This window comes from Lepisma saccharinum, chromosome 16 (genome assembly GCF_977018435.1).
Source record: "Lepisma saccharinum chromosome 16, izLepSacc3.1, whole genome shotgun sequence".
In the NCBI taxonomy this organism is placed as follows: Eukaryota; Metazoa; Arthropoda; class Insecta; order Zygentoma; family Lepismatidae; genus Lepisma; species Lepisma saccharinum.
This window is the reverse complement of record NC_139244.1, coordinates 49,096,230-49,119,888: the sequence shown is the minus strand read 5'-3', so window position 1 is coordinate 49,119,888 and position 23,659 is coordinate 49,096,230. Positions and strand designations below refer to the sequence as shown.

At 35.1% G+C, this 23,659-nt stretch overlaps 1 protein-coding gene across 5 annotated transcripts in view; it reads right to left on the bottom strand.

The window, feature by feature from the left end:
- The window catches only part of LOC146000476 (uncharacterized), a 234,248-nt gene that overhangs the window by 55,544 nt on the left and 155,045 nt on the right, over positions 1-23,659 (bottom strand). The window contains exon 5 of one of the 5 annotated variants that reach the window (XM_083138145.1): positions 73-11,065. The exons of 3 other annotated variants lie outside the window; for them this stretch is intronic. In XM_083138145.1, coding sequence (XP_082994271.1) covers positions 1,801-11,065 — 9,265 coding nt within the window. In that variant the 3' untranslated portion in view covers positions 73-1,800. Of the gene's footprint in view, positions 1-72; positions 11,066-19,236; positions 23,076-23,659 lie in introns of those variants that run through there. One more of the 5 variants, XM_083138152.1, reaches the window with a different exon arrangement.

Here is a 23,659-nt window from a genome sequence, read left to right as displayed (position 1 = left end):
GACTGGACCCCAGAGCTACTTATTACACTCCATGTCACAGAGAAAGTAATGGGAAATAACAAAACGAAAAAGTACATATAAAAGTTTCATGTTTATTTCACATAGAAGTTTTGCTCTATACATATGCACATAATACTGATAATGACAAGTTATATGGATACACATAAACTAAATACATAGCATAATGAGATACTAAACTACCAACAACTAATTCTCTTTACTTCTATGCATGTCTCATAATACAAAGATAAATCAAATGAAGGAACATTTTCTTCCGTTTTACATTACCCAACTGCTGCAGTAAAACATTGGGTATGCTGAACCCTGTTATTAGTCTAATGAAAAAGAGCAAAGTGGTCATTGTCACAATATGTAACAACACACACACAACGAAAATAATATTTTGCCCCCACTCCTACTTCTTCTCCCTGTCCCCCCACCCCCTCTCTCTCTGACACACATACACACAATTGTTTCTTCTATGAGAGAACCTTAAAGTAATTATGCATTCAATTATGAGAATCCTCCTTCATACATGTGAGGTAGATCTGTTTATAAGAAGGCTAACATGCACCTAATCATTCATTAACAAATTTCCCATACTATAAGTTGTAGACTTCATATGCAGAGTCACATGTAACCATCATTTCATAGGATGGTGAACCAAGAGCTATTATATGTGCAACTTAAACTGAAGTTAATGCCAAATAGCGCTTTGAAAAAAACTTTGAGGTTAGTACTATAACAAGTGAAACCAGTAGCCATGTATGGGTCTTCAACATCAACATAACTTGATATATAAAAAAAAGGAAGACTACCTGTCCAAAATGATTAGCAATGGTGGTGTGTATGGAACCCTGTGGTTCTAAATATTAATTATACACACAGGTTGTTTTTTATGCAGCTCACTCTATAAAGTGCTCTTTGCGTAAAGGGGAAAATATATAACATTTGATTCACATGCAATATTTCCTACCTAGAATATCACCATCTTTGGCTAAATGTCATATTATATCACCACAAATATAAACAAATATAAGAGAGCACCAATTCAAATGTGCACTTACTAGTACACAAAAAAATACAATATAGAATATGCACGGTTAAAGTTTGATTTGAAACATAAATGTAATTAAAAGCTAGCTATAGCATACAGGAGTTATTGCATAAGGAACTGTACAAAACGACAAAAGAAAAATCAAGAATGCAAATGTTCTCTTTCTGCACCATTTCTGATCACCTGCATGAACATGCACTTTCCTCATAATATATTCTAAATCACTGACTCTATATATAATGTAAAAGTTGCATCTTCTAGTCCAATTTATACATTTTCAAATAAATGAAATATATATGTATATATGTGCACAAACACACACTAACTGCTGTTTCATATAACCTGTAACTACATCCACATTTTCATAATGATACGATACAAAAAAGCAAGCATGAAAATGCCTAGTTGGATCACAGTACTATTATCTAACAAAAATACAGTCAAAATATAACAAGAAACACACATAACACAGTATTCAACATTGACATCACTTGGTAATATGAAAACTTCAAAACATACATGCATTGTTATCGCAACACTTCAGAGTAATGTCACGTACCACTTTGTTTGCTGAGCGATTCCTCATCAAGAATATAATCTTCTACTCTAATATTAACCAGTAGGTTAGGAGTAAACATTTTTGCAACATTATAGAATATGCTACATTAATAATATTTGTTTACATTTCATTTGTTTAAGCTTGCAATGTCACTCACTAGAAGAACTTCCTTATAAGATCAGCCTTATGTTTCAATCTTAGTACTACTGTCTGTTTCATTGGCAGTGGACATTTTTTCAATTGAATCATCTGCATCCTTATTCTTCTTGGCAGGTTTATGAATTTTAGGAAGCAATTTGGTAATGCTATGAACTTTGCGCTTGTGATAACAACACTCATCATAAGAGTCAAACTTAATCTTGCACACAGTACAAATGTATTTCATGTTATTTACATGAGTTGCTTTGTGACTAATCAGGAACATTAGTTCTGTAAATCTCTCACCACATTTGTAGCAAGCGTGAGGACTAGTTTCATGGTCAGTATAGTGTTGTTGGAGTGTATCTAAATTCGAACATGAAAAAATACATCTTGTGCATTTATGTATTTTTATAACTTGGGAACTTTCAATTAAAGCTTTCCTCTCTGCCTTCGTTCTCCACCTATGAGGTTTCAGAATGTAACTCTCATCAGTACTGATCTGATGGGCTTCACTTAAATGCGTATTAACACTTGCAGTGTCTGTGAAATTCTTCTTACAGAATCTGCATGTTAAACCATTTAATTCAGAAATGAGGTTCTCTTCCTTTCCTTCTATAGTACAGACCAAGTCTTTACTTGAACATACACTATCATGTTGCAAAAGTTCATCAGTTGAGTTACAAGTGCATTGACATTTTTTACACCGATAATTTTCAACTTCCAAGTTAGTAGCATTCTTGGGTAAACTTTCAGAACTTTTTTCCTCCTCAAGAATTTTCTTCTTATTTAATGTCTCAAGATCCATTTTGCTTATATTCTGTGAATCTGCAATTTCACTTGTGTGAGTAGCTATGTGTGCTTTGTAAGTCCCTTCAGTGTCAAAAGACTCCCTGCAAAATGTACACACCAAACCATCAGAAGATGCAAAGCTATTAACTACAGCACAGGATTCTGCTTCATTTGAAGAACAATTTTTATCCTCTGTTATTTCTGATTTCAGACAGGTTGAATTATTATGACATGCCATGTGGTTTAGAAGGCTCTCTCTCAAATTAAAGTTTTTCTTGCAAACTAGGCAAAAATGCCCATCACGTTTCTTCCCAGGGCTTGATTTAACATTGTGTACCTGTGCCATATGAGAGTTGCACCCAAATTGTGTTGCAAATTTCTTGTTGCAAATGAAGCATAAGACTAGTTCCCTGTCATCATGCAGAGTTTTATGATGCATAAAATACTTTTTGCTTGTGAACTTCTTTCCACATGTGTTACACGAATAACATTTATTTTTATGTTCCTCGTAATGTTTCTGGAAAGTAAGGAATGTGTCACACGAGAAGGTACACTCTGGGCATTCAAATGGTTCACTGGAATTTGTCATTTCGTTCGACATGGACTTCTTATTTGACTTCCGTTGACTAGTTTTAGATGGTGATTTGCCTGTTACGGGTGACTGAATATGCTGCACTACTGAAGTATTGTTTGATTGCTCCTTATTGGTTGTCAGCTTTGAAATTTCTATGTTTGACGATTTTACTGCATCATCCTCAGTATTAAAAGCTGTACATTTTAGTCGAAACTGATGCACCTTATTCTCATGACTGTGAACCATGTGGCTAATAACAGACTCAAGATTCAAGAAGGCTGAATCACATATAAAGCATCCATAAGGCTTTTGTACACTGCTGTGAGAGCTTAAATGATCTGAAAGTTCATCCAATTTAGGAAAAGGTTTCTTGCATTTACCACAGGTATACAGCATTAATTCATTGTGACTCAGAACATGCATATGGAGTGATATATAAGACACACTTTTTTCATCACACACGTGACAGTTGGGTAGTTGGGAGCACTTGTGTCGGTAGAAAGTGCCTTTGAGGGAGAATGAGTCATGACAAAACTCACATTTCAACTCTAGGTTTGGTGACTTATATGATTCAGGTTCTCCAAGTACTTTCTCCATATCTCTGGAAGGATCTGTAGGAATTTCAGATTCACGTTCTCGTTCTAAAGAATGAGACACTACTCTTGCAGATTTACGTTTAGAAATTCTCATTTTCTTTTGGTGTGGCACAGCTGCTGTATCTTGAAGTTTACGCTTTCTGCTCGATAATATCTTATGTCTAAGTCTCAAATGCTTACACATGGTATCAACATGCTGACATACTTTAGGGCAAAGTTTGCATGAAAATCTATTACCCTTTTGTATGTAGAAATCTTTTTTTCTTCCATATCTAATGTCACCATTTTCACTGGCCACATCAACAGTGTTGCTAATTTGTGTTGATTTGTCTTCATTACAGTCTTGCTCATTATAAACAGTTGAATTGCTATCCTCTGGTGGACTCTCGGTACTTACAGGTTGCACAGAAGCAACTGTTTCATCTTGTGGGTTAGGAACATGTGTGTCAAAAGAAACCTGATATTTTTTATTTTCTAGATTTCCTCCACTTTCTACTTCCTCACTTTTACCATCATGGCCTTCATTCCGTACATGAGATTTGTAGCTGTTTTCACAAGTTTCTGGAGCTTTCGAGTTAGTTTCAACTGAAACATTGCTTCCTTGTTCAATTCTATGAGCATATAAATGCCTTAAAAAGCTGCTCAGGGATTGAAAGATATTTCTGCATATGTGGCAGCAATGTGACGATGCTTTCTTCCTGATTAAAAAATCTTCTTTATGAGTACCTAACATGTGAGTGTAGCAGCTATCGTACCTTGCAAAATTTTTGTTGCACATTATGCATGAATATTGTTTTATTCCCGCATGTAATACTTTATGTTTTGCAAGAGTCTTTTCATACAGAAACCTTTTACCACATTTCCTGCAACTATACGGTTTTGTCTCATGTTCTTTGTAATGATTCTTTAGATAAGAAGAATGAGAACATTGGTACACACATTTTCTGCACTTAATAGTGCTTTTTGCAACTTTGCGAACACATGAATTTGCTGGTGGCTGAGCATCTGGTAGCCTTATGGAAGAATACAAAAGTTTGTTACTCTGATTAGGAGATTCACCTGAATATACATTTTCACAACCACGATGTTGTTCGTGGACATAATTTGATTCTATCTCCGCTATTTTTTGACCTATGTGATTCAAATGATTACGTATCATATGTTCCCTAAAACGATTTATCTTCTCACATGTAAAATTACAAATAGAACACATGAAAGGTTTAGAGATTGATTTCCCATGCTCCTTTAAATGTTTGTAAGTATCCTGCACTGTTGAGAAAGACATTTTACATTTAGTACAGCCATAGCTTATGATGCCAGGATGGCCCACAATGTGTAACTGTAGTGATCTGTAACTTGGACACTCACTGTTGCACATAAAGCACTTCAGGGTCTCAGAACATCTGTGATAGTAGAGAAGATTTCTTGTTTTAAATTCTTCAAAGCAAAATTCACATTTTAAGGTGTCCTTCAGAAATCCCATTGGGGAATTTATGGTTTTCTCTGTTTTACCATTCAGCGCATGCTCTTGTTTGGATATTTCTTCTTCCGTATTTGATGATTTGTGCATATCTACCTCCAGTTCTGTTTCATTTTCTAACGTACATGAGTTCTCAAGACTAGCATCAGATACTAAAACAATATGACTATTTTCATCAGACTGCACCATCGTTTCAGAGTCAACATTCCTATTCGATGAATTAGAATTGTTTACATCGACCAAAGAATCAGTGGGCATTTTAGGAATCAATATCTTCCCATGTTCTTGAAAAGTGTGTTTGCAGAGTGAAGAGAAAGTATTGAACGTTTTGCTGCACACCTGACAAAGAAGCTTTGACTTGATTTCAGGATGCACACTTTCATGTTTCTTCAACGTCTCTTCTTTAAGAAATCTCCTGCCGCAGGTGATGCAAGGGAAAGGTTTTGTTGTGTGCGCCTTGTAATGTCTTTTAAGGTATATCAACTTTGAACACCGGTAAATGCAGTTTGAGCATTTCCACTTCTTTGCAGATTTCTTTGGAGTCTTGCTCCGGTTTGTAATGCCAATGTCTCTCTTCTGGCCCTTTGGCTTTCTTTTGCTGTACAGCTTGTGGGTCATGCTTAAGTGCATGGAAATACTTGCGTAATGTTTAAAAGTTTTCTTGCAAATCTTGCATGTGAATCCAGCCCTTTTGCGCTCCACATACTGATCCTTGTCATGTTCACTAGACTCTGTAGCTTCAGAAGTTCCTTTATCAACTGCACTGGCAGCTTCCGTAGTAACTTTCTGATGCCTCCCTCCTCCTAGACAAACCTTCGGCAGATGCTTTTCGTGCAATCTTATCATATGTTCTTGCAGGGTACACTGATGCTTGAACACTGAGTTACAAATATAACATCTGAAAGGTTTTGCAATGGGCTCATGGTCTTTTAAATGTTTAGAAATCTCGGATACCGTATGGAAGCATTCATTACATTGACTGCAACCATACGTCATCATATTATTGTGATTAACAATATGCCTCTGAAGATGTCTGTAGGATCGAAATGTGAAATTGCAAATTTGACATTTGATAACTTTCGAACATTGATGGTAAAACAAACTCATCACCTTATTGAATTTGTTGCAGCAAAATTCACACCTGTAGTAACTTAATGGTGATATACTATTTTCTTTCTTTCCTTTAACAGCTGGAGAATTGGGCACAATGTTAGAAACAGCAGTCTCTCGTCCATTAAAGTTCAGCTTATCATCATGTACATTTACAAAGTGTGATTGGAAGTTGTAAGCTTTACTGGAAACTAAACCACACACAGAACACTCATACGGCTTCTCAACATCTTCATGTGTCTTTGTATGACGTAGGAAACTCTGTGCTGAGGATGTAGATTCCTTGCACACAGCACATACATACTTCAAGATTCCATCGTGAGTCACAATATGCTGCCATAAAACTCTATATTTACTGAATTTCTTATTGCAGATAAAGCACTTGGGATTTTGAGAACAAACATGGTCAAATAAGGCAGTTTTGATTGGAAATATTACATCACAGAATTTGCATTGATGCTCTGATTTACCCTGAACTTTATGTGGAGAACTTTCCGAATGGAAGGCTTCTAATTGATCTCCAGTGTCCTCAACTGTTGTTTCTTCTAGAGCACTTTCTAATTGCTCTGCATTGTTATTTCCTGAATTTTCTGTACCGAGCAAACTCTCATGAACCAGTATTAAATGGGTTTTGAAATTACACAAAAGTGAAAATGTTGATTCACAAAAGCAGCACACGTATGGTCTTGATACCTGTCCGTGTTCCTTCAGATGCTTTTCGAGATCATTCAAGTTGAAGAACACACACTTACACTCGTTACAATCATATGATATCATGCTACTATGACTGAGCATGTGCATCTTAAGATTTCTGTATTTGGTGAACATGTTCATACAAACATGACATTTAAGATTCTCACAACCATGAGAGTATATTTCCTTCTTGCTTTTGAATAACTTGCAACAAAATTCACACTTATAATCTTGCAATTTCATCTCTGATGAATTCTCTTTTCCAAGATCACAATCTGATATGTTTTCCTTGAGTAGCTTATTTTCAAGTTCTGTATCAAAAGACCTAACTTCTTCACACTTTTGTTCTTTTTGCGCAACACTTGAGCTTGTATTAAGATCAATGAATTCAAGTTTTCCAGGTATGTTAATGAAATGTTCTTTATGGTGATTGAATATATGGCTATGTAAACCAACAGCCCTTGAATGTGGTAAATGACAAATGAAACACTCGTATGGTTTCAATACATTTAAATGACTCTTCAGGTGACTCTGATAATCATCAAAGACTGTGAAAATATTCTTACACTCACCACAAATGTAACTCATTCTTGTGTCATGAACAAATGCATGTAGTTTAAACGCTAGATATGTTTTGAACTTCTTTGAACATACACGGCATTTCAAATGCTTGCAAGTGTGTTGTTGCAATGCAGTTTTCTGTTGAAAGGTATCATCACAATATTCACATTTATGAATTAACAATGGGTTGCTCAATTCTTTGTCAGTTTCATCCTTGTTAATAGTGTCAATGCTCCTCGGAGGTATGGATATGTTGGGCTCTATATTTAACTCTGAATGGGATCTGTCCCAATCTTGCTCCTCTTTCCACAAGTCATCTTCATGAATAGATAACATATGTTTTCTCAAGTTATGTGCAAATTTAAAACTTACACCACAAATGAAGCATCTATATGGTCTTTGAACATCTCCATGCTCTTCCAAATGTTGTTTCAAGGCTTTAGTTGTACGAAATGATTTCTTGCATTCACCACAAGCATAAGACATCATCTTGTTATGGGATAAAGTGTGCAATTTTAGCAACTTGTACCTGCGGAACATTTTGTTACATTTACTGCATGTCAGTTTCTCACATTTATGTTCATGCAAAGAAGTCTTGCAAGAGAACATGTCATGGCAATATTCACATCTGAGTTTCACTGGTGAAGTTGCTGAAGGCAGGATGGTTGGTTTGGATCCACTACAGTTTGTGTCAGCCTCGGTCTTCATAAGATTAATAATTCCATTCTCAATAGTGCTTCCGCTTGAACACAATTCTGTTTCCACTTTTGCATCAGGAAGATTGGACACTTGCTCAAAGAAATACTCAATATGAACTCTTAAAATGTGCCTATTTAAATTGGGTGAAACTGAAAATCCTGCTTTGCAAACTGCACACCTATATGGTCTTACAACTTTAGAATGCCTCCTCTGCCTCCTCAAGTGTTTCTGAAGATCACAGAATGTAAAGAACCGTTTCCTGCACTTGCCACAAGAATAAAACATTTGTTTCAAATGAATAAGCATATGCAGTTTAAATGCTCGATATTTGTCAAATTTCTTGTTGCAATTCTGGCATTTCACTTCCGAATGACAATCATGATCATACATGTCCCTTGTGGATATAAAATTTCCATGGCAAAACTCACACTTGCGAATCGCTGGAATTATGTCTGTTTGTGAATTTGTCATTTCCTGATCACTGCAGTCATTAGAATCTTCATCACTACTCTTACCATCTAATTCACCTACTAAACCATCACTTGAGTTCACATTCTCCTCTTCTTTCCTTACACCTTTCAATAATTCATGTTCGTGTACATCTAGCATGTGTCGCTTTACATTGCTGGAGAAACGGAATTTTGACTTGCAAAAACAGCATTCAAATGGCTTTTCAACATGTCCATGCTCCCTTGCATGTGGCATAAGGTGACAGATCTTAGAAAATTGCTTGCTACATTTGCCACAGTTGTATGCCACAAAACAATTGTGATTAAGCATATGCATTTTAAAGCTTAAGTATGAGCGAAATCCTTGCCTGCACACACGACATTTGAGTTTCCGACAATTATGACTATATAAACCTTGTTTCGCTTGGAATGCTTTACAACAAAATTCACATTTCCGTTCCACTGGCATTAATTGTCTATTATTGTTATTTTTGCAGTAATCCAGTTGTGTTTTATATTGGTTATCTTCACCTCCTGAGTTTCCAAAAGATTCTTGAAGCTTAATTTTATCAGATATTCCTCCAAAAAATTCATTTTCATGGAGGGCTACCATGTGTTTCCTCAAATCGCCTACCTGCCTGAATGTTGAATGACAAGCAAAGCAACCAAAGGGTTTGGAAAGTTTCCTGTGATTTTTGAGATGTTCATGAAGATTAACAAGTTCAGAGAACGGCTTATCACACTCAGCACACTTATACCACACCAGACTACTGTGATTAAGCATGTGTATTTTAATCGATTTGTATGTGATGAAATTCCTCTTGCACACAGGGCACTGCAATTTCTGACAATTGTGATTATAGAGAAAAAATTTAAGTGCAAACACTTTGTGGCAAAATTCACATTTGTTTTGAGATTGCACAACTTCTGTTGGGGATTTATTTTCACTCTCGCTGTGGTCTTCCTTGCTATCTTGATTAGCTTGCTCAGATTGTGATTCAATTTGCCTTTCAGTCTCTTCCTCTCCTTCAGAATGGATATCAACTTTATTTAATACTTTCAAACTTTCATTACAATTGTCACGTTTCAGCTCTGAAGGAACTTTTGCACTGCCAAATTGTTCATCATGAATGAGTAAGGTGTGCTTCAACAAACTTGTGGACTTTGTGAAAGTTGATCCACAAGTGCAACACCTAAAAGGTTTTGGAAGATTATGATCCTTTACATGGATCTCGATTTCACATAATCTATGGAAAAAACTATCACAGCCTGCACAACTATATGACACTGTGCTATCGTGCATCACCATGTGAATTTTCATCCCTAGGTAAGACCTGAATCTCTTCTTGCAGATAGTACACCTAAGCTGGTGGTTCTGCGTGCACACATGTTCGGACAAGCCAGTCTTGTTAATAAACACAAAATGACAGACTTCACACTGGAATTTTTGTATCTCAGCTGACTTTGTCACTGAAGGTGGTTTTGCATCCTGCTCATTATTGTCTTCCAGTTCAGAGCTTTGAAAATGCTGGCTGTCATTTTCAGTTTCAGATACAATATTTTTGAAAGATTCCTCATCATCTTGAGTGTCTGATTTCAATGCAGGTCCTGGCTCCATTTCTGGTGTTTGAACCACCTCGGATCCATGCATATACACTGCGTGCGAGTACAAGTTATAGATGTTTGTAAAAGTTGAATCGCAAATGTAGCATCCGTATGGTCTTTGGATGTTTCCATGGACCACCAAGTGCTCCTCCAATTCATGTATTCTTGAAAATTGACTGTGACATCCACCACACGAGTACATCTTCATCTGAAAATGTGTCAGCATATGTTGCCTAATGCTTACATAGGTACTTAATGCCTTGTTACACATATGGCACTTAGGTTTCTTAGAACAAACGTGCTTATACAAGGCTGTCTTGGTGTGAAAAATCCCACTGCAAAATTCACACTTGTTACAAAGCATTACCGACGAAGATGACGGTACATCATCTGAAGCTTTTTGATTCTCTCTTGATATCTGGCTCTCCAGTTCTTGCTGTTCTGAAGAAGGATATATTATCTTCCTTCGTGGTTCAGTTTGCAAAGGATCCACTACTCCTACTGAGAGTACATCATTAACTTCTATCATTGGTTGCCTAAAATACCAATACAGATCATCATATTCCACTGATATTTCCTCCTTTAATGAAAACCAACACTGTTCGTAATGCACTACAGTCACAGCTTCATTCCATCTATTCAACATATTTTCCGAAGTGACAAATGCAAGAGGAGGAACAGATTCTTCTGGATCTTGTTGGAATAGTTCCTCACTGCTTAAATTATTTGCTGACAGCGAACAAGCATTGGAGCTGAAAATGAAAAATAAAAAAATGGGATGTTTTAAAAAATATTACATAACTTCACTTTTATTTACAAGCACTACTTTCAGTGTTATGAATTATTAATTACAAGCACAACAACCAACAGAATAATGCCATGAGAAGACCAATTTTTTTGACACATCAGTTCATATAAATATCAAAATATTTGTCTTATATGTATATATATATATATCTGTATAGCTCTTCAGTCCAAATTTTCTCACCCACACATATATTTTAATATGTAGATCGTCATATGAATCTTACAACAATGAAAAGGAGTCACGTAAAGGGGCAGGCTCTTCAAAGCCAATTAACTACAGTGGAACCTCGATTTTCTGTTCTCTGAGTGTACATTTTGCTTCATTATACATTCACTCTTCATTGTCCCAATGGAGTGCTGTAAAATATTTCTTCTGATTTTACATTTTTTCATCTTTGCCCCATCAAAAGAATTAAACTGAGGTTCTACGGTCATCAGTTTTATCAGCAGATACAGAACTGGTAAAGAACATTTTCTCTAAAAACGTAACTGGTTCATAAGTTTTCAGATAGAGGAATAGGGTTACAGTTAGTATACATTGATACATGAAGTCAATGCACAATGTGCATATGCAAATAGCACGATACATAAGATAATGTCCTTCTTGATTCAAATTTCACTAGTTTACTGACGTGAGCTTTGTACATGTCAAGTTCCACAGCTATATTTTAGTGTCGCGTTTAGGTAGGCCCTCAAGGGCTGTTGGACCATGGAAAGTGCCATTCCCTCTCTAAGAGTCAAATTCAAACTGTAATTCAGTTTTTATATCCAAAGAAAATAGGCGTCAAAGATAACATTATAAATTAAACCAAGGCAGTGTTTAATTTAAATCCACGGTACAAACGTGATTTAGCTACAAAGTAATTTTTCACAAGCCACATTATTATATATTTGTGCAAGACGTGTAATCCTTAATGTTTAGTGATGGGAGATCAATGTAGAAAGAGAGAAAAAAGTGGTATATTAATTGGGCAAAGCACTTGATTCTAATCTTATGTATTGGAATGTCCCAACAGCTTTGGTCTATTATTATTCTATGCGGTACTACTATATTCTTCTTCCTATTACACTTTTATTTTTGTAGGAGCCATAAAAAAATGTCTATCATTCTATCTTACACTTTATCAATCAGTCTACAATTAATGTTTCTAAATTTTGTAGACAGGCAAGTGAAAAGACAATAAAAGGAAACTGAAAAATAGTTAACACACATTCAACCTTAAAGATAGCTGTGCATTCTTTATTTATTTATTCACTTATTTTTATTTTCTTGCTCAATCTTCTTCCATCACTTTTACTCAAAAGCTATACTTACTCTGAAAAATTCAACCTTGGAAAAACAGAGCCATGTGCTGGGCAAGGAAACTTGCAATAATGTCTTAACACTTTGCCACCCTAAATGAAACGCAACACTGGATCCAAACAAATGCAGAAAAAGCATTCTAAAAAGCAAGCAGAAGGTAGCAATTTTTGGACAGAGTAAGTAAGTCAAGTTCCAAGTCTATGCTATATGAACATATTAACCTTGAGTAAGTTACCCATGGACAGAAAAAAAAAGTTAAGTTACTTTACCTTCTCGACAAAAAAAAAAAAAGCATGTTAACAACAGATTGCTTTTTCTTGCATAAATTTTATAATAAATTTGGCATCAGCTTCATTGCCCCTAATCGAAAATAATAATCTCTTCTCATAAAAAGAACATGTAAAACACTCAAATAAAGCTTCGCCCAAATCCCTTCAATAACAAAAAGCCAGCAATAAAGAAAAATGGTATAAAAATGCTGCCGAACGCTGATAGTGTTTTGAAAATTGGTATGTAGGATTAGCCCTATGGATGCAAATAGGTTGAAATTTGTAAATGAAAGACGGCATACTCTTTGACAACATGTAACTCGTATTGCCACATTTCAGAAGACAGTCACTTAAGAAAGAATATTTTGGGGACAAATGCGGACGTTTCGGTGAAATTTATTTTAATTGCAATGCTTTTCTTATTTCACCGACAGCAGCTTATTACTGAAGGTTGAAGGTGGAACTGTAGTTACACGTTGCTACTCTGAGATGGGATCATAATTTTCAATTGGTAGCAAATAGAGGGCCAGATTTCTGAAATTTTGCATTGTTTCGAAGAAAATGCTTTTCATGTGGGGGAAACCCTGGGGGGTAAAGGCAGTCAGGGGCGTGATGCTGATCACATCACCCCCACTCACAACCGGATCAAGAAAGTGTGGGGCGTTACCCTCACACCCCCTATAAGCCTTCATGGCATGGTGCTAAGCACAGGGGAGCACTTTACTTTTTATTTTTTTATTTTTACAAGCATATAGCAGGTGCACGATTTAAGATTTTTCATGCAACTGTATGGCCAATATTTACGTACATGTTGCCTGTGTCTGTTGACAAAATTTAGACCTGCTAGTGTTGCCAGCTAAGGTGATATGCCCCTAAAATGGCACTTTTCACTACATAATTGCTAGACCCTAACCCATTGAATGCTGCACACGACCCCTATTCATAGCATATAACAGATGGCATGGCATCAGTCATCAGATGTCTATACAGTGTTTGTTAAAACCCATACCGCTTCCCACGTTAACTGATCGCTGGCTTTTCTATCATAAACCATGCGGCACTGCTCCTGCAGATCTCGTGAACTCCGTGCTGGGGAAAGCTAAAGCCAGGCAGCAAATTAAAATATGCAACGTGGCAACAGCGTCTATGTAAGTGCCTCTCTTCTGGCCTCCATTCGCTCCTCGCAGCCCAGCAGAAGACTTTTTCCTCGTTTCTCATTGGCACCGAAACTGTCGAGCGATCGCTAGCGCGGGAAACGGGACAGGTTCTAACAAATGCGTTATAATTATGATTTTTCAATAAAATCTAGCGTATGTTTCTCATTCACTATGGAAATATTTTAATGCTGATTTCCTCCATTTATTAATTCATAGAATTTTCTGTATGGAGTAAACTAATGATGTTGCTAAGCATTGATAAATATATCAATTGATGAGGTTTTATAATGCAGAACATTTTATAGTTTCACATTATAAGTGATCAAATTTGGGTTGCACAATTTTTCAAACACACTGTAGTATCAACTTTTGCTGCATTATAATAAGGGTAAAAGCAACACAAACCACTGGAACATAAATAACTGACAGGCTATGTCGCGGTGCTTCAAAGCAAGATAGAAAAAAGCAAGTGAGATGGGGGTTTGTGTTGCTTTTATTCATATTTTCATACAGGTAAAAGTATTTTTCTGTACACCTTACATCCCCAGTAACCTGGTGATTTCTATGCAAGGAACAGAAAGTATCTACTACATATGTGAAGAGTGAATTCAAGAGTTTCTAATCTCAAAAGAGGAGTATTGTCTAGACATGTACAGTGGAATGCATAAGTAATACCAAGCAAATTGTCCATCACCATGTTGACTTGCTTTGTTTTATGCAATGAGGGTTTCAAGAACTGAAACAAAACACTTAAACAAGTTTCACACAACCTCAGCATCAGCATATATACAAATTCATTACTTAAAAACACACAGGATTTAAGAGAAAAATCTATGAAAATAGTATTGGACAATTTGCTTTGCAATGCCTGTGCATCCCACTGTATCTTGTAATTTGCTCCAAATTTCTGAACTCCCCTGGGTTCTTCATCAGGAGAGGGAAATGAATGAACTCTACATGAAGGTTAAAATTTAATAGCTGGAAAGTGAGGAACAATACATTTATACATAATAATAATAATAAAAAGATGCCAGGAAGTCATGGCATACCATGTCCTCTTCTAGAAATACTCATGCATAAAATCAAGACAAAGTAAAAGTTTTAAATGAATATTCAGTCATGTATTTCATAGTTACATAAATTAAACATTATGAAGCTCAACAAAAATACACAAATCAATCTACATTATTTTTATACGTAAGACGCATATATGTTGGCTTGAAGCTTGCACAATAAAACCATTTTCCATAGTATTGCATAGTCAGTGACAAAAGTTCACAAACTGCAGTAAAAAAAAAGTAAAATATGATATTCTTACTTTGAATGGCACTTCTCACCAGAGGTCAAGTATATTTGCAACTGTACAGCAGCAACTGTGCATTATAAAGTAGCAAACTTTACAACTATAAACAATTTAGCATATAATTTAATTTATACGGCATTATTGTTCCTGCATTTCTGAAGAGTCCATAATCCATTAATATTGCAGGCAAGTCAGAAAGAACAGATTTTGCATTCATTATCATACTATGATACAATGTCAACCTTAAGCAGGATTCAATTATGGTAGCCATGTAAATATTTTTCCTCATTTTGAACAGTTTTAACCTTTGTCGGATGGAGCCTTACGTGTATGTAAAGCCTTTCTGGATGGGAACAATTGAAGCACACATTTTTCAAACTTGCATCAAAGTTTTAAAAAAATCATAGCTTGAGAATTAATTGTCACAGAGAGATGAAATATTTTTTCCCACCCAGAATGAGAGGGCTTTTAGCAGAAGTGAAAGTTATATATTGTACCTCCCAACAACTACAGTTGAAGGAAGTAGAAGAAAACCAAAATTTAACAAATAAATTGGTATTCAACATGCCCCTGTGGCCAATACAATACTGCAAAGTGAATGAAAAAATGAAGTATGTAGCAGTGGTACATTCCTACAACCACACACAGTTTTGCTGAAAATAGGCTGACATTTCCTGGGGGAAATAATAATGTATGAGGATGGCAATGTTCTCAGCTTTCAAAAATAAATTCTGCTATTTTGCTTTTACGTTTGGACCTATGGACCATATTTGCAGGGAAGCATGGCAAAATACCACTCTTTGGGGATATATAATGCATGTGGTCCAATTTTGGAGGGGGGGGGGGACAACCTGAAATTGCGCACCATTTCCAAAAGTCGTACATTTCCTCCTGGATTCTAATTGTCACACATTGTTAAAGTGTTCTTTTGTTCTTATTGCATACAAAAGTGAAATATATAATAAAAAAAACAGTGGTTAAGGAGTTATAACCCATTTTATAAGATCTAACCCATAACGCTCAGAGGGAAACAAAGGACTTTTTCAAACTCCACATGTTCATAATAGTAGCCATGGATAGATTGTATTGTAATTCGAGTATGGCATACCTTCATATACAAAAAAGACAGACCTGAAATATTATAGGTAATTTTCAAGAAATGGCACGATAATTGCTGTCACAAACACACACCAGCTGTTCTGAAGGCAATACATGGAGTGTGATATAATAAATAAATAACGGTTAATTCGCCAATGCTAGAAAGGGTCAATAAAGTAAATTGTGTTTGAAGACTGTTGATGTTTAATGGTCTTACTGCTTTTATTATCAAATCCAATACTGACAGATGATAAATGTAGTCACAAATAAACAATCAGCTGCTTCTGAAGATCCATCATGATATGAATAAGCTTGTGAAACGTAACGATCGGTAATCATAAATATGTGCTGTGTAAGATACTAAATAAATAAAATGTATTTCCAATACCTATTGATGTGAATATGAGTGAAGCTTACATAGACAACATACACATGAAATCCATATAGATATTTATTTCAATCCTCTTACACTTCTGAATGGATTCATGTATCAACATTTAGATTTTAAAAAAAAATAACATTAAAAATATATATGTAGCACAGGCATGCTCCGAGTCCAGCCAAGATTCAACATACAATGAAATAATTCATTATAAAATAATCAAAAATAGAAATTAAATGGCTGGAACTTGACAAAGGACTAGTAATAACTAGTAATGAAAGAAATAACTAAGAAATACACTCAGGAACATAAAAAACAATTACAAAAAGAAAAGAGAACAATACCACTGGACACAGTTCACCACTAACCTCTACAGGAAGAGAGAGACATATGATGTCCCTGTCTTTTCATACTATTTGTAAGTTGACAAGCAAAATCTCAGTTTCATCACTTAAAAATTCCAAATCACTAGATGCTACTTTAAACAAATCTAAATGCAATTTTCTTCCCTTGCACAAATAAAAATAATCTCATATATTTATAAATAATGACTACTTGGGAAAATCAAGGTAACTATTTTTCTCTAATAGTTATTTTTAAAAAAATTCATGAATAAATGTTGAATATGAAAATATGTATGTTACTTTCTCTAACATTTTTTTTTCTTCCACTGTGTTCATGTCTTGTTTGCACTGTATATATTCTTTGTTTGTGATTATACCTCAACATTTATATTGTAAATTTTCAAAATATCATTGCGATTGCTTGAAATCCCAAGTTTCACAAATAACACTCAGTTTCAAAACTGTTAAATTAGGATGATATCATGCTGCGAGATATTCATTGGGCACACCAACAAATGATAAAGTATGTAAATTCCACATATTTTGACTACAACAAAATAATACACCTTAAACATATAATATCTAAAAATATATATGAATTTTTGAGGCAACAAATATGAAGACAATTTTCCTTAGAGCCACTAACTTGGAAGATGACCACAGATATAGAAGTAAATCGTAAGGCATCAATTTCTACCAGCAAAAATAAGAGGAAAGGGAAGACATTTCAATGTACCAGTAAGGTATCACAATAAATTACTTTAATCTCAAGTCAGTTTTAATGTATGTAAACATTTCAGACTCAGAAGAGAATATATGGGAAAACACAGTACATCAACATCCAGTCAAGATGATGTAAATATCATGTGTTACAACACATGTTAGGCTGTCTTGTAGCTATTTGAAGAAATAAACATTTTCTTCCAAAGGCAATACTGTTGTTTTAATGTTTCCAATCTATTTAAATCAAAGATAATTTTGGGAAAACATTCATTATTTGATCTTGTAATTTTTTGTGTTTACAAACACAAATACTAGAGGTCATCTATGATAAAACATATAATTTTAATTATTTTTGTGTGAATCAGACATACGAGAAGGCTTTTAAAAAGTACAAAAGGTCACCCTTTTGATGGTCAAGGCCTGTTTTGTCATTGTATAATGCATTGTCAGCACATCACCCTATCATCAATGCCCTCTGGTTTTAGACAGCAGTTGCATAATATATGCATTATATATATAATTTGTAATAATATTTAACATGAAATTAATTCAACTTCATCAGTGACTTTTAATAGTCTTCTGCACAAAATTTACTTCAGTCTCTACTGACACATGTCCAAGTCATAACAATGCATACTTATACATTGTTAAACACATGAATATATATATATATATCAATATTTCTCTTCATTTGTCCATTACATCAAAACAAGGAGTAACATATCCTAGTAACAATATTTTGTTGAATTAGCTTCACAGTCTCATAATTGTTTCTATAAATATCTATGCACCAAGCACCCAACTGTATGAGGTTGAAAATCTTTCCATGTTTCCTGTTTAATATCCCTACTTTCTTGTATTGGAAGTAATAAAACAAGTAACTTGCAACACTGTCCACTTGAACAGGCATGTTTGTTATACTTATATGCAGCCAATACACTAATACACACGACACAAGGAATTATTTAATTCTCTGTTCAGAATTGACAGTCACGAATATTAAAAACTAACAAACTATAAACTAAATGGTACAACCAATCTCTTAAGGGTCAAAGCCTACTAAGTTAAATTAGTTGATAAAACTTCAAAACTCACAGCAGTTTAAACATTAACTTAGTATCACTGATATGCTATTCTACTTCTTAAAGCCTATCATACAATTTCTGTGAAATCACTGCAATTAATACATCTCTTGACTTGCTTCTTTCTTGCTGCCTTTTGTGCCCTGTCATGTGAGCATCAACTATCTATTTGTAATATCATTCACTAATGGGACAGGGAAGTGGTTCAAAACTGGTGGTAACTTCAGATACTATTGCTTGTTTATCGAGTTCTATCCTAGATGATATCGCATATATATATATATATATATATATATATATATATATATATATATATATATATATATATATATATATCTATATGAAAATATATAATTTGTTATTCTGAAACAATGCTTTGTTATATATGTATAGTCAATCTTGAGAAGCTTTATATATATATATATATATATATATAAAAAAACCCTTTCCTTGGTAGTTCCCAGAAGTGTGTATGACTGTACATTGGCACAAATATTGGGTGCAGATGAAATACTAGTCCAGGGTTATTACATCAATTTCATTTGTTTCTTCCACGATACACAAATCATCATCCTCAATTTTGATTAGATTTGTGTTGTAAGTATCACTGTAACATACTTTTTCCTTTCCACTTGCTTCCAACTTTTTCTTCCGATGCAATGGACAAAGGGTCTCGGAACTAGTTTGGGACTCCAATACCTCAGCACACTCTTTACAACTATTATCAAACTGCACAGAGGTGTGGCATGGGGAAGGATCAGCATATTCATAACTTGTCGATTCTTCAGAGTGGTTATAATCAGTCTTTTTCAACATACTCTCAGATGATGCACCAGATCTCTGTTCGACAACGAACTCATCATGTAACTTGAAAGAATAGTTTCTCACTCGTTTCATAGGTTCAGCATTGATTTGATGAACTTTACGCATGTGCATATGTCGAGCAAATCTGCTTGTAAATTCTTTGTTGCATGCTTTGCAATGAAGCCTTTGCTCAGCAGCATGACTATCTTCATGCTTTCTCATGAAGCTAATTGTTTTGAATCTTTTTCCACACTTGCCACAGCTAAAAGATTTTGTTTCATGCATTTCAATATGTTGCTTAAGTTCAGCATGTGAAGAACATGAAAATATACATTTTTCGCACTGATAAGGTATTTCTGCACGTAATTCTCTTTGCAAGTTCTCACCTTTTGGTACAGTTTTAACACTTGGAACTTCACTTTCAATTGTGGGAGCATCCTCACATGGTTGTGAATTTTCAGACTTTGGATCATCTTGAATTGAATTGTTATCTTCCAGACAGGCATTAGTTTCACTTTCAGTGGAAGTTTCCTGGTGTTTGGCTGCATGTTTTATCAATTCGTTTTTAGTAGAAAACCTTTTATTGCATAATGTACAATGGTGGATATCTTGATCATTCCTCATGCTGAATCTTATCTTATGGAGCTGAAGCATGTGCATATAAAGGGCACCATATGTGGTATGAGGTTTTCTACAAATTCTACAATTAAATTTCTTCATCAGAGTCTTGACATCTACTTTCTTCTTCATTTGGGTTGGACGTGATGATTTTTCATGTTGTCTTATATGATCTAATAAAAACGTATCTTCACATATCTCACCACACAAATTGCAGAAAAGCACTGACTCATTGTTTACGCAAGTTATGTTCAAGTTGTGTACATAGAGCATGTGATTTTTATGTGCAATATGGAATTTAAAGTTCTTATTACATATGGTACAATACAGTTTTGAATTATTTGATTTTTCTTCACAGACTTCTCCTTCATCATGCTCTTTGCTATGGTCTTCAAGTGTTTGAGGAAATGCACATGTGAATGAACATTTGCTGCATTTGTACTGCATTCTAGTTCTTAACTTTGTCTCTAAAATTTCACTCTTCTTTGTTGGTCTCAAATGTATTGCATTTACATGTTTCCAAACATTTTTACTGAACTTGAAAATCCTTTTGCAAGTATTACATAAATATCCATCTTCTGTCTTTGTAACTAGCTTCTCTCTCACCATAATATTTGCCATCTTTTCGGATTCTGGCAATGACAGTTCATCTGCATGACATTTAAAATGCTCAACTAGATCGCGATACTCAGTGCAGCTGTACGTGCATTTTTCACAATGGAGCAAATTGGAGTTTGCTTTATTCTTTGTTTCACATGTTTCCTTCCCCATGATTGAACTACCTTCTTGCACTTCTAAATTATCCCTGTCCTTGTGTTCACTTTCATTTCCATGTTTTTCCATGTCATTTTTGTGAGTAGAACAATGGGTAGCATCTTCATTCTCAGACTGGAAGCTTTCCATGCAAACCACACATTTCTTTTCAAAAGTGAAACTTTCTGGACTTACAGTACAGTTTTTGGCATCAGGCTTTTCCACCTGTCTTACAACAGATGAAACATTTATCTTCTTGTGGATTTTTCTATGTTTTCCTAGGGAAAATCTATTTCGGAATACTTTCCCACATATCTTGCAAGAATATGTAAGGCCTTCCTTGGCAGAAGAGTACCTTACATTGTGTTGTTTAAGCATGTGAACATAGCACGATGAATAATGTCTAAAAGTTGCATGGCACACACTACATGCATGCTTCTTGTTTATGGGTTTCACAGTTTGTTCTGCTGTTGAATTTTCTTCTGCAAACACTTCGTCATTCACCTTGGCAGACCATGTCTCATTCTGCTTGTTGGAACTATACCTGATTTTATGTAGCCTGATCATGTGGTGATATATAGAGTGATAGTTCTTAAATTTCTTCTTGCATATGTTACAAAAATATTTCCTATCTGCAGTATGGGTAAGTTTATGTTTTGTGAGTTCGTCATCTGTAAAATATCTCTTTCCACATTTATCACAAGCACATGGTTTTGTCTCATGCTCAATTAGGTGTTTTCTAAATGTGAGCTGCAATTTACAGGAAAAAATACAATTTGGACACTGATGCCTGGCTTTTGCAGATAATTTCTTGGAAACAGATCTTGCTGCTAAAGCCAGTGTTTGTTTCCTTGGATACTGGTTGTGGGTTCTTTTCAGATGAAGGCAGAGAATCCTGTAAAATGGGAAGATCCTACCACATAAATTACAGGAAAATTTTTTCTGCTTTTGCAATGTATCTTCGCCCTTGGTTGGGAGTGCTGGTGTACTGCTTGAATCAAGTGGGTCTTCACTACAATGCTCTTCTGTGTCGCATAAGGTGGTGTTTTGGTCTATTCTTGCAGTATTAGTATTTTCTATCTGCTCATTTGATTGCAGCACTCCAATCCTTCCTTCATATTGTGAATTCTCACCAGTTTTCTCAGTCATGGATGACTGATTTCCACCACCTTCAATTACTTCTTCTGATACTCCAGATACATTAATTGTATCACCATGCATGTATACAATGTGGGCACGTAAATTGAAGATACTTGTACTATCATCTTTACAAATGTAGCATCTGTATGGCCTTGCAACTTTTTTATGAGTTTCCAAATGTTTATCTAGACTGCCTACACAATAAAACTGTGCATTACACAGGGCACAGCAATATGGCATCATGCCACTGTGTGTTAATATGTGTACTTTTAAGGTTCTGTATAACTTTATTTGTTTCAAGCATATATAACAAATTAGTTTCTGGGAACATTTATGTTCCATTAGGGTAGGTTTGTGACGGAAGTTGTGATGGCAAAATTCACACTTGTAACTCATTGTTAGAGTCTCCTGTGACAAATTAATTACCTCATTCTGTTTTACTTCATGCTCAAACAAATGGTGCGTCTGTAACTTGTAAAGAGCTTCGAATTGACTTGTACATATGCTACATCCATAAGCAACTTCGGTCACATCATGCTCTTTGAAGTGATCATGCAGCTGGCTCAGTCTCATAAACACCTCCTGACACTGGCCACAGCGGAAAGCCATCACACCCTCATGGTTGAGCATATGTTGCTTGAACCACCTGTAAATGTCAAATGTCTTATCACAATGAGGGCACTTGAGTTCCTCTGTACACACGTGCTTGTACAGGTCTTTCTTCTCATGGAAATTTCTACTGCAAAATTCACATCTGTAGAGGTAACTGTGCACATACTGCAGATCGTTTACATCTCCTTTCCTGTAATTAGATGTTACTTCCTCCCCTGGTGAACGTTCTAATGTGTTCTCTACCGGAGATGTAGACTCCACTTTAATAAATTCAATACTTGGAAAGCAATACAGTTCCTCGATGGTTTCTTGCTGGTATTGTTCCATATTGTTTTCACGGCTTAATGATGGTGTTTTAGCGTCAAAGCTGAAAATGGAAAACAAAGTATTTTAACTATTGCCCACTTCCCTGTACAACATTGTTGTTATCTATTTATAATTAATAAATTACTAGTTATACTAGGACTTGTCAGTCGAAGCACAGGAATTGCCAGAATACTATATTATGTATATACAATGAAGAAGTAGTTAAGTCATCTACAGATTTCTTATCTTCATAATGAAAATTTAGTTCCTTAAGGAAACTTTGGAATGAATGGTGCCAGGAGAGGAAGATTTGTGACCCCAAGAGACATTAATTTCTTGAATTATCAAAATTAATCAAAAGATTACAAATTCATTATTGTTGTTATAATCAGCAATGGTAAAGGTTTACAAACAAATATCAATCCATAATTTCCACAAGGAAATACTCGGCAAAGTTTTCATCACCAGTTACAAACATGATTAAGTAACTGACTTGGCTAATCAGTGGTGTTATCAAGTTGAGAAACAATAATAAATCTAACTTAATGTACAGATCATTATTAAAATATGTGGCATTTATTGCAGATTGCAAGTGGTCACAGTTCTTAACTTGGCTGACCAGATTTTAGATAATATGGCATTTCA